Here is a 12,879-nt window from a genome sequence, read left to right as displayed (position 1 = left end):
CTCTCCCTTCCACTGCCCTTCTCGTGTTTCCTGATTGATGTCTCCTCCTCACTATTTCTCTGTCATTCCACCTGAATGTATTTTCCTCCTGTGGCATGGTGTGAAAAATGTCAATGAGAAAAAGCAGGCCGAGGGGGGAAAGTGTAGCACTTTCTTACACTAATATCATGTTAATGGTGTTTTGTGAGCGGTTGAACTGCTGTCAGTGGAAAGCTATTAGAGACAGTTCAGTTTGACAGTCTGGATGTAGATGGAGGGGGCTGATCCTGCAATTTCGTTCCAGCGCAGTTTACTGTATGTGGTTGTGCTCTCAAGTCATTAATCACTTTGTTGCTGTAGGTCTCACATTTGTCAGCTGCTGGATAACTCATTCGGGAATGAAACTGATCACATCAAGCGCTGACAGTTCTATAGTGCTTAAAATCATTCTCCATGGGGAGCCTGTTTAATGAGAGAACTGATGCCGATCTCCCCTTCTTGTTTTGGCCAATCAGGCTGAAAAATGCCCAACGACTGCCTGTGATTGGCTCAGTCAGAGGCGAGCGTGCAGTAACAGCGTGTTATCGGATAAAACAGCCCGGTGACAGATGATCCCTCGGACATTTCACTGCACAGAAAACGTTCACTTCACTTGTCATTCTGGATATTTGGATTTGCAACCCTTCATCTCGTTCGCCTTCTGCCTCCATCCTCTTTTCTCCTCTCTTCTCTTGAATCTCTGCGTGTCTGATTTACAAGTGTAATCCCTGAGCATGACGGAAATTTCTCGCTCTGAGAGCCCTAAAAACAAATACCGTGGAAACAATGTGCAAGAGCACAGACAGTCATTGCTATGAAAGATTTATGAAATAATAAGTCCTGATGTACTTTTAACAGTCTTTGTAATAGAGACAGATGGGAAACTAAAGCAACAACAGGGATGAGAGCGGAGGAGGGTGACAAAGGGTGATTCATACCTGCAGTGTAGAGAGCAGGGAATGATTTAGTCACAAGAAGAGGAAGAGAGATTTTCCTCATGCTGGGGGAATTGGACAAACAGCTATTAAGAGAAGAACCAGCTCGCCCCTATACTGCACTTTCTTTTCCTCTTCTCATTGGCTTGTCGGACAGGCTCATTCCTTTCCGCTCTCCACTGAGGATATCTGCCAAAGAGCGTTCCAGATCCAGTGATGGCAAAACACAGGAGGGCAACCAACACCTCAGCCACATCTGCTGTGGAGTGTGTCCATGTGCACGCACACACACGCACAGAAATGTTAAAACTGCACACACACGCTCATACACACCATCTCAGCAGACACAGATGTCTTCTGCCAGATCAGGGTCAGTCAGCTGTGAAATTCCTGTGATTGGTGTGTTTTTGCTCCATTGGGGGTTAGTGTGTGTATGCATGTCACTTTGCATCTACACTTATGCCTGCAAGCTTGTGTGTTATTGTTTGGAATAGTGTAATTCCCATCGTTTTCAGTACACTCTTTTTTTAATCACTTTTTTTTTTGCAGATTTTCAGTAAAAGGCAGAATTTTCACCCAGATTTTATGTTCCTGTGCAACCAAACGTTATGTTTTATGCTTTGCTTACTACCAGCTCAGATACCCAGATAATATTTCTGGTAATACAAAGTGATAGCAAATGGCAAGGTAATGCAAATAAGAAAGTGACTGTCCACCAGGGTACCTCTAATAATTCAGGGATTAGCTTTCTTTGCACTGCAGGTGGTATTCTTAAACCAAACATTTTCACCTGGACTTTTGTGTACTTTTTTTGTTTTCAAGTTATAACTTCTTTTATTGTCAAAATAATGCTTCCCAAGTACAGCTCACATTGTGCTTCTGTGTCAATTAAAAAGTGCGTGGGTCTCAGCCTCCTGTGTCCTCACGTGCCTGAATTCATTAGTCTTTGATGCCTGAGGAGGAGGTGCCACACCTCCTCATCGAAGTCTGAACATGGCCCTTATTTCTCATTGACACATGTCACCCTGTCAGCATGTGTTATCTCTGTGGTCTCGGTGAGGCAGGGCGAGACTGAGAGCAGGATCAGCGGCACTGTACGCCCGCTCACATCTCTCCTCCGCTAATAGGCACGAGTTAAATAGGGAAAGCTGTGACCTGCATCATCTGATTATGCATGTGGAGAGTGTGTGTGCATTATGAGAGGGAGGGGTGGGCAAAGTTTTTCTGAGTATAATTAGAGCTTGATTAGTGTTGAGATAAGCTTAGCCTTTCAAATGACCCAATTACGGCATGCAAAGAGGGTAGAGGTTATTTTTGCGTTTTCTCTGTGTCTCTGCCTCTCTGTCTCTGTCTCATGCACGCACACACACACACACACACACACACACACACACACACAGTCAGACATGTATGCGGTCACCCTTATCAGAGTAGAGTGTGTGTATTTTTTAATGGGCCAGTATGTTGTGTGCTGAACAGATGTCACAACGCCGACCCAGGGACCGAGGGGGGCCACAGCAGAGAATCAGACCACTGAGAGTGTCAGGCAGTGGAAAATAGACCACACAGGACCGGCGCTAATTATAAGATACCTAGATACCCTGAAAAATAGCTTTCAGGCAGACCGTCTCGGATTTGTTAAACAGCCGAGGTACCACTTAAAGTGCCTCATGATAATGAACATTGATTTTTCTTTCAACTTTAAGCACTTTGCTTCCCTGCTGGGCAAAGGTAGTCAACACCGCTGTGCTGGAGATCCTGAGGTTAAAGAGTCTGCAGTTTCTTATTATAACACAAAATTAAAAGGACTAAAACTGGTGGATTAATAATGGCCATTTTCCACACTGTGCCACGTTGTAAGTTTTTAGACTCCACTCTGATGGCAGTCAGTGATGTACATGCATCTGTATGAACATTAGTTTGCCGAACATCGACAGTCCTTCACAGTGAACACTTTTTACCATTTATTTGACACTGCATATTTGAAAGCAAGCACGGTTCTGAAAACTGAAGTTGGGGGTGTGTTCAAGGACACATCGATATCAAAAGTTTGAGAGCCAGCTGTTGAAAACACTTGCATTCTGTAATTATGTTTTCACAGAACTGCAGCCTAGAAGATAGATGGCAACCAAACATGGAGGTAGTCGAGAAAGGATGACATCAGTTTGTTGAGTAACTCTACTCTAAAATCAAGGATGTTCTAATAATATAGAGAAGTTTTTCATTTTCATAGTGGAGAGAAACATCAGCTGTGTGGAGCATCCAATTCAATTAAAACTTATGGTGTGTCTTTTCTATTCATTGTTTAATAAAACAAAAAACGACCATTACAGTTTCCTACGGCCCGATGCCATGTCATTTACTACAATTAATCAGTTGTCAAACTTGTTGCTGATCAATTTCTGTCGACTTATTGATTAACTGTTTCAACAATTACAAGAGAAAACACTTCTCCTCCACAAAGTCTCCATTCATTTACTTGAGGAAAGCAAAAACTATTGTAGGGCTTGTCCCAGATTGCACAATGAAGACACAGAAATCATAGAAACAGGAGTATTCTCATAGATTTGGACGCGTAAACTCTTGTTGGGTCTGCTGGGTCTTTTGTTCTTCAAGCCAAATCCGAAGCATTACTACCCCAACTGCTCTGCAAACAGTCAGGACCAAGGATCAAGACAGGGATAAAGCTACTATCTTGTCTGTCAAGACGGTAACTCCTACTCTGCCCAGTCAGCCTGCCATTTACTTGTAAGCTTTGTTTGGTTTCTTTTGTTTGGGGTCACAGAAGTGAGACTTTAAATAACAGAAACTTTCAAGGAGTACAAAATAGTCATTCCTAGGCCACAGTGAATCAGCGGTGCAGAGCCGGCTGTATTGACCTGATTTGTCTCCAATATGAAGATGGATGTAATGGTTATGTACTATATTACATGAGAGGGGAGGATTATATAGTGCAGAGATATTTCAGCTGTGTCTTTGAGGCAATGACGCCATTTAAATCTCTCATTAACTCTGCCAGAGATTTATCACCATTTGAATGAGCAACAGCTAAATGATCTTTGGGATTATGCTAAGCTAAATCAACCACCAACAAGAGGGGAGCAGCATCTATATTGAGTGTCTGAGCTACCCGGTCGTCCCTCCTGCACCCGTGTCTCACTCTCTGAGCCTCCTCGCCACTTTTACACATTCAAATCGTATTTCTCTCTTCTTGACTCTCTGGTTTGCTCTTGCTTTTTGAATTTTTTATGGTTAAATTCTGAAACTGCTGCTTAATTTGGGTTAATTGTCTCTGTCTCTGTGTGTGTGTGTGCACCTGCATGCCCAACAGAATACAAGCATTTCAGTGTGACTAAATGTTTTCTCTTTGCAAAGTGAGTATGCCAGTGTGTTATGTGTAATGAATTTGCAAGTGTTTATGTGACTCACCTCGCAGGTCACAGAATTAGTTGCCGATTCATCGGAAGTCACAGTTGTTTTCTGTGCAGAGCAGACAGACACTTAAACCTCTACCTATATAATGGTCTACGCTTCACAGTAGATCCCTGTCATCTCCATCATCCTTTTTTTAGCCAGTCTCACTCGCCCTGCTCCCTTTCCCTCCCACCCCCGCCGTGCTGTGGCTCTCTCCCCTTGCCTCTGCTTTCATGTTTTAAGAGCTCCTCATTCCTTTTGAGTATGATATTGCCCATTCCTCCCCTCACTGGCTCCCCTCCTCTCTTCTCCTTTTCCCTCCTTCACTTACATTCCCTGCTCTGTTACCTTCTCCTTGTGTGTTGCCAGGGTGAGTGGCGGGTGTCTCCAACAAATGCCAGGTTGTAGTTGAGAGGCAGTTATGACGAAGGCCTGACAAGCAGCATGTGTATGTGCCTGTGTATGTGTGGTTTTTTTTTTGGTTTCTTTCCTGCGTGTGTTGTTGTGAGCTCATTTAGACTGGTGTGTAGGGATGGCGGAGAGACAGAGGAGGGAGACGGCTCTTGTAATTGAACCCTGGCTGTGCGTGATGAAGCTTTCAGCAAACATCTAACCCAGGAAGCTAAGATGAGAATTTAGACAAACAACCAGCAGGGAAACGGACACAGACACAGTGAGAGCAAGAGCAAGAGAGAGAGAGAGAGGGAGAGACGTTTGATTAAAAAGGCATCACTTGCTGAAAAGGACAATTACTGGAAAAAGTGAAAGCCGCACATGTATACTAACCCAGAGGACAAAAGGACATCATCACCCGTGTAATTATGATCCAATCAAGCTGAAATTTGAATAGCAAAACATCTTTTACTGTGATCAGTGCTCCATCACTTTTTTCAAACGCGAGAATGAACATGATATTGTCAAAAGTATGTAGACACTCCTCTCCATATAATATTGTATTTTACTTGTATAAAGTAAAATGACATTTCCATTTTTAAAATCAAAAGGATAAAACTGTTTTTTGAAACCTTTGTGGTATATGAGACAACCATGTCCTATATATCACTGATTAGGTATCATTAGTAATTAATTAATTAGGAATTAATTAATCTGGAAGGAACCATTGTGCTATCAAGCCTGTATTTCACTCAGAAACTGAAAGCTAGTTAGCTGAGCTTTCTAACATTAGCATTAACTCCCACTAGACTTAACTTTTGGTTCATGTTATTGCAACACATGCTGAGTCATCGGCAGCTCTCACACAACTCAGTGTTGCGTCTGACGTGCATTAGAGTGAGGAGAGTGCCTAGCTAGCATTAGCTGTCTCTCTTTCATAGGTCCAGTTGTGATGATGGCACACAGCCAGACTGAAAACTCACAGCGACAGCTTTTCTCTGTAACCTCAGCAATCCATATGTTACTCTTTGATTCATGTGACGACTGAGTCACCAACATGCAGAGTCCAGGCACAGCCATGCAGCTACATGCAGGCGAGACTGAGAGCAAAACAGAACAGCTAACAACAACAGCCCCACAGCTGGTTAACTGCTTCTGGTTGCTGGAAGTCTAGTGACATTATGAAGTATTTGTAGCTCTGCCTTCACAGATATATAACAAGTCAAACTATGTTACCATCGTCAGAAGTTGAGAACACTAATGTAGGGGTGGTATCATAACAGAAACATAAATACAACTTGAATTTCCCTCTTTTTTTGACCCAAAAAAATTAAAAAAAAGTCAAAATGAAAACCAACGATATAAGGTATATAATGATTTCTTGAAAAAGAAAAAGTAATAAAACAGTTTGAGGAAGGCCATTTCTGATTTCAACATTACAATGCCAACTTGAAAAGGAACTTGAATGCCTGCATGGACACCTGACCTCTGACCTCTGACCCTCACAACACCTATGGAATGAATTTGAACTAAGCCTCTATTACAGACAGTGGAGAAACAACAAAAAATGAGGGAGAGTGGGCAACAATGACACTGAGCTACAGTGACGTACCAGCATATTAAAGTTACATGCTGTAATGTCCACTTGTCCAGATACTTATATACAGTAATTATATATTTATAGGCATGTGTTTTTATTGCTATACATATATATTATCATATATATTCATCATCATCGCAGTATGAACATGTGAATTAACACATAAAAGACTGAAACTCAATGAATTTGAAAAACTAAATTGTATTTATACACAGCATGTAGTCACAAAGGGTTTTCAAGGTGCAGTGCCTGAGCCAAATGAACTGGAATATATATATATATATATATATATATATATATATATATACATACATTGCTTTTCCCATGATCAAGTAATCAAATTTACAAATGATTAAGCAGCAGTCCACGCACAGCTCTCCATCTTTGTTCAACAGCACCTGGACGGCAAAATTTAAAAAAATAAAATATGTCTCTATAACAATTCTAATGAGTTAGTTATCAAATGAGCTTCAAAACATTACACCAGAGATGCACACCAGGCACACATCGCTCTAAAGAAAACTAACCCTGATTCATTTTCCTGTTTAGCTGCAGAACATTGGGAAACGCGTCATGAAGAATCATCGGCGAAACAGATTTTTATGTACCTTGACGCTTCTAACTGGGAGTTGTTACAAGTTTGAGGCTTGGCTTAATGCCAGCTTGATGCTTCGGCTAATTGCTGATTTGCAATTAGTATCTATTTATGTATTCGAAGCTGCGCTAGAGCTGCAGCCCTGAAGGCAGTCAAAAATCTGCAGGAGTAAATCCAAGGATGTGCTGACTCGGAGTTAAGATGTTTGAAAACATGTTTTGGAAACAAGGTATCAAGATTTTTTTTTTGTTGATGTAGGATTGGTGATTCTCCCTCACTGGGGCTGAAAACAGTGCATGCACAAACAGCTCATGCATAATCTGAATACTAATCCTATTGAAAAATTGAATCACAAACCTTTTTTTCTCCTTTGCAGCCTTACTATCAAAAGCAGACTAACACTATCAATGAACGGAGATAATTCCATATTCTATGAGGCAAATGATAAACAAATAAAATGTCTGAACAACTGAATGCTGGTAGGAGATTTACTGCCCCCAGTGTCAGAGCCATATGGCAGTCAGCAGCTTTTCCATCTAGTATCATCACTTCCATCTCTCAATCTGTAAACTTTTAACACCCACAGTTCGTCTGAAAGCAGAGATGTACAAAAATCTGCACAGGATTTTCTCAGATGGGCTCAAACATACACACCCACAGACATTTTTTTTTTTTTTTCCCAAACGCATATGTACATATTATATTGTAAAAAGAATAGAGGATATAATTGGAAATAATGAAAGGTGCAAAGGGGATGAAGAAGGAAGTCATAAAGTGATGATGAGGAAAATACAAAAAGAAATAAAAAATGAAAGACTGCAGGGGTAAACAGAAGGCAACGAGGAAGCAGAAGCAATTGGAAATGCAAACTAACACTAGAAGCAATATCACAAGTACGTGTCAAGCAGACTTGTGCTGAAGACTGTTTGAAGGTAAAATAAATTAATGGGACCAGTGGGAACATTCCACGGTTGAGTTTAACATTGTTAACTGAGAACACACACACACACACTTGTGATTTGTGTTTCATTTGAGGCTTGAACAAATGAAACTGTGATGAACCTTTTCTGCTCAGGTGTAGAGCAGACTTGAGAGAGATACACAGACTTTAAAGCTAAATGTCACTGTCTAGTCTATTTTTACAATAAAATATATAAGCTTAAAGCATAAAGTCAAATTTGAGTGATAAATTGATTCTCACTAAGACACAGTCACAGATACATATAGACATGCACATAGAGCACACAGTTTTACACATTCAGTTACGCAACGTAGCAAATAGCAGCTTTATACCTAATTAACAGACACAGCAGGCGGGGCAGAGCAGTGCATGATAAAGCTGTGGAGGGAGGAAAATGTAAACGTTGTGGAGAAAGAAGGCAGAGAAGCATGAAGCAAAAGGGCAACACAGATGGACAGATAAAGCAGAGGAGTAGAGAAGAGGAGGGAAGAACAGAGATACAAAGATAAAATCCTTTGATACCCCAAGGGACTGAATACACGCTGCATGTTACAGCTCATACCAACAACGTCCGATCAAGCCTATAGGCAGACTGAGAAAAAAAATACTGAGAAGCAGATAAAAGTTCAATGAAGAGGAAGGGTGATGAAAGAGAAAAGGGTTACTAAGGTGACTGCATCTTCAGCATATGCATCAGTAATAAATGTGACTTGATCACTGTTTTATATTAATTATTCAACCCGCCTCCAACCCAACAGTAAGCCTATCGTGTATGAACACGTGTTGCATGGACAAATCGTTTAAACCCTAATATCTTGTCAAGCTGAAGGGGAAATGTGTAGAAAATGATGCTCCATTTCATTTCCATTTGATGTGACAGTTAAAATTGTTCACAGTATGATACAGCTGCAAAGACCTGACAGCAGTGGCAGATAAAGAATCTATTCATCACAGTGTTCTTGTATTTATCAGTCTAAAGAATATTACTCCAACAGAATCTGGTTGAGGATTTGAGTTTGTACATTTGAAATTAAATTTTAGTTGTCTAAAGTTTTCTTATTTTCTTGATGAGGGTATTCGCACATCCAGTTGTCGATAACAAATTAAGTAAAACTAAAAGTCATGCTAGCAGCTGATGTTTAGCAGGTATGTTTACCACGTTCACCATCTTAGTTTAGCATTTTAGTGCTAATTCGCAAATGTTATCATGCTAAAGAAAAATATACAGTTGAAGCTGATGGAAACGTCAGTCATTTTGCCGGTACTTGGTGATAAATCAAAGTACTGTACAAATTCAAATATTGACCTGATGCTGGCGCTACATGAAAAGAGAGGGCATCAGCATAGTAATTCATCCTGTGGGCTACATGAATATCTGCTTCAAACCACATGAATGTCTGTACAAAAATCTCATGGCAATCTATGAGGCAGTTGTTGAGCTGTTTCAGTCTGGACCAAAGTGGTGGACTGACTGCCTGGCCCGTATGGCCGGTCACAGAGCCATTCTGCTAGCTTGGCTAACACATATTCATTCCTTCAAGGGGTTATTTGTTAGTGTTCTCTGCCCCTGAACATGGTTTCTTGCCAGTGGTGGGTGGGGGTGATTGTCGCTGGACAAGTGCTTCAGCCACCGTTGTCTGTATAATACAAGACCTTATAATAACACCCTCTGAGCACCGCTACGTCTTCAGCACAGATTAGAGGTTATAGTGAGTCGCTATCAGAACAAGATGGGCTGATACGGGCCGAGGATAGCTGGTTAGTGTGCTAACTTCAGTAGAAGAGAACACCTGACAGAAACAAGAGTTAACATTGGCGTTGCTTTCACGCCTAGCTCTTGGTGAGTAAAATAATTAACTCTGATGCTAAACTTGCAACATTTTTTTCTAGTAAACAGCTGCATATGCTAATGTTGGCTGTGAAGCAATAACAAAACTTACAAATAGCTAAAAAGTTAAATCTAGGCTGCTAACAGAAATCATACAGCATAAAAATAATATTTCATAAACCTATGATACATTGTGCATATTATTCACAATTAAATAGTGAAAATTCGAAAAATAATTAAGCAGTTATCGCTCAAACATCCAAATTTGAAAATGTTATATATTCATAGGAAATGATAAGATTGAAGAGTATTGATTTGTTGTTGGTACCACAGGACAGCAGATGGGTTGCCATGATGACAGTAGCTGTATGTTTTTTTTTATTGTTTTTAAAGGTCAGCCTCGTCAACTACAACAGGCCCCTTTCTTACAATATGTCTGAGATAAAATGTCACATATATAGAGACACATGCTGACACGTACACACAACACATGCGGCATGTTACCTGTGTGTTGGTTACACAAGTGTTATAGCAGAGCTATAGGGACACATGTGTACCACACAGGATAATACTGCTCTGTCCTCTGCCGACATTTCAGAACATGTTGTTCTTTACAGAGCAGCGGTGTCATGGTCAACACGACATCTGTCCATCACATCTGTCCACTGTGCGCGTGTGTGCCCCACACACACACACACACACACACACACACACACACACACACACACACACACACACACACACACACACACACACAAGGTTGGACACTTTTAGCACACAATGTTCATATTGTATTAACCCCACCGCCCCCCCTCTGTTCTGAAATTACTCCTTGGATCAGCATGTCTCTCCACTCTCGTCAGTTTTTCCTTTACCCCTTCTTTTCCCCCGACCCCACAATACATCAAACACCAGAATGATCCAAGGCAAGAAAAAAAAAAATCTAATAACTAAGGAGTGAGATGAGGGGGATCTGAAAACAAAAAGTAATATCCACTTCACAGACATGCTGCAGATGATTCCCGCTTCATCCTCCACCTTCTCTTTCTCCCTATATCCCTCTTTCTCCGTTTCCCTTATTGTGGGAATGTAATACAGGTGTGATGCGTGTTCACTTGTAAGCAGGAGAAACATCGATTTTCTGTCGCCTTTAGAGGATAAGCAAAGGATATAACACTGCGCGGTGCATGATACAATGTGTGTGTGTGTGTGTGTGTGTGTGTGTGTGTGTGCTGTATCATTGGGATTGGTCCAAGGAACGCATGAATAAAAATGTGCATATCTTTGTGACAATCATACTATCGCACAATAAAAAACACAAGACCGCACACGCTCTGCTCCAAAACGTGTTTGTGTACCTGAGTAGTGTTTTTTTATGTGTGTTTGTGGTGGTGAGGGGGGCCTCTTGGTATTAAGGATTTTCAAGGTTTTTGCAAAACGTGAAAAAACGACCCCCTGAGTTTAGATTTCAGGTTTGGAAACCATTTAAGATGAAGATAACAGTCACGGGAAGGCAAGGTTAAGGGTAAACAGTTTGAGGATGATTGAAAAATATGTAAGAAGGATGGGCTCATGAAACAATATGTGAATGTCTGTGTGCGTACGTGTGTGTTTGTAACAGATTTGTGTCAGCATTGTAATTTGTCTGCACTGAACCATGCCTATTGTTGTCCTTGTAAACTGAGAGCAATGAGTGTTTCATTCAAGATGCGTCTGATAACAGAAGTCGTGCTGTATGAATTCAATTAATTCTGCTCGTCCCTCTCTCTCTCTCTCGCTCCTTTTCCTTCCATCTCTTTGTCACGTCTCCTCTCTCAGGTTACGGTGGGGTGGAGTTACTGTTGGTGCTGTGTGGCCTAGATCTCTCTCTGCCCTGCCCTCGTCACTGCATCTGCTACACTTCACCTAGCACCGTCTCCTGCCAGGCCCACAACTTCCATGCCGTGCCCGAGGGCATCCCCGCCCAGAGCGAGCGCGTCTTCTTGCAGAACAACAAGATCCAGAGGTTGCTTCGTGGCCACTTCTCACCCACCACCACCATGTTGTGGCTTTACTCCAACAACATTTCCTACATACAACCATCCACGTTCCACGGCTTCGACCGCCTGGAGGAGCTCGACCTAGGGGACAACCGGCACCTGAAGGCCATCGCTTCGGACACCTTCGTGGGCCTGGGTCGGCTACATGCCCTGCACCTATACCACTGTGGCCTGATCAGCCTGTCTCCAGGGATCTTTGCAGGCCTCCATAATCTCCAGTATCTCTACCTACAGGTACATGGATAACAGCCGCCTTTTATCTCTACTGTATAGTGCATCTGCAGCCACAATCGCATTATGGTGTAATCTGTCCATCAGCTTGGCTCAGCACTTACTATCTATGAACTGGACACTGATCAAATGCTAGCTGTTATCCTGAGTGCAGGGAAAATACCACAAAGCCTCCCACACAGTAAGTAGCCCACAGTGTAGCTTGTGTGGTCAATCACTGGAGGAAAACATACAGGAATTGAAATCCAGGCTAGCCTATATGATTTCATTAATCACATGGTGGGTTTATGAAAAGAAATGGTTTTACTATATGGAAAGGACCTCATTATTGTTGATGGGAAAATAGATTGGTACTAATACTGAGTGAGTGGGGTGAAGGTTACAGCTACAACATTGTTATGTTGTCGATCACAGTTGGTTACAATAGGTTGTCAAATGTAGCTTGTTGTGAGTACAAGACTGACAATTATTGGTGCCTTTCTTATAACCAAGTCGTCGACCTCAAACACACTATTCAAAAAGGAAAAGAAAATCATTTCTGACCTGTTTTACACTGCTCACCACTTTCTCTAGCTTTTGCACTGCCCTCTGGACGCTGTACAGATCATTCTGCATCAAAAAATAATACTAACTTTGAATTCCTTAGTCCAGCTATTTCTTGCACTTAATGATCTTTGAATGTATTCTGTGTAATGAGACAAACCTAATCTTTTTGTTGCACAATGTATAATATTGTAAATTCACTGCTTCCTCATGTGATGCCAGAAGTGAGCTAAAAGCCATACAAAGGCAAACCATTGCTGACAAACTATGTTACAAGATTCTTAACAATGTTTTTCCAAAAAACAATATATCACAATACAGT

General features: G+C 41.4%; 1 protein-coding gene across 1 annotated transcript in view; it reads left to right on the top strand.

Moving 5' to 3' along the window:
- LOC130183018 (reticulon-4 receptor-like 1) overlaps positions 1-12,879 on the top strand; it is an 80,049-nt gene that overhangs the window by 64,852 nt on the left and 2,318 nt on the right. The window contains exon 2 of the mRNA XM_056398323.1: positions 11,563-12,017. Within this exon, the coding sequence (XP_056254298.1) occupies positions 11,563-12,017 (455 nt within the window). The remainder of the gene's footprint in view (positions 1-11,562; positions 12,018-12,879) is intronic.

The sequence above is a fragment of the Seriola aureovittata genome, chromosome 15, assembly GCF_021018895.1.
Source record: "Seriola aureovittata isolate HTS-2021-v1 ecotype China chromosome 15, ASM2101889v1, whole genome shotgun sequence".
In the NCBI taxonomy this organism is placed as follows: domain Eukaryota; kingdom Metazoa; phylum Chordata; class Actinopteri; order Carangiformes; family Carangidae; genus Seriola; species Seriola aureovittata.
Note: the sequence above shows the minus strand (reverse complement) of the source record. Positions and strands in the feature narration are given on the sequence as shown.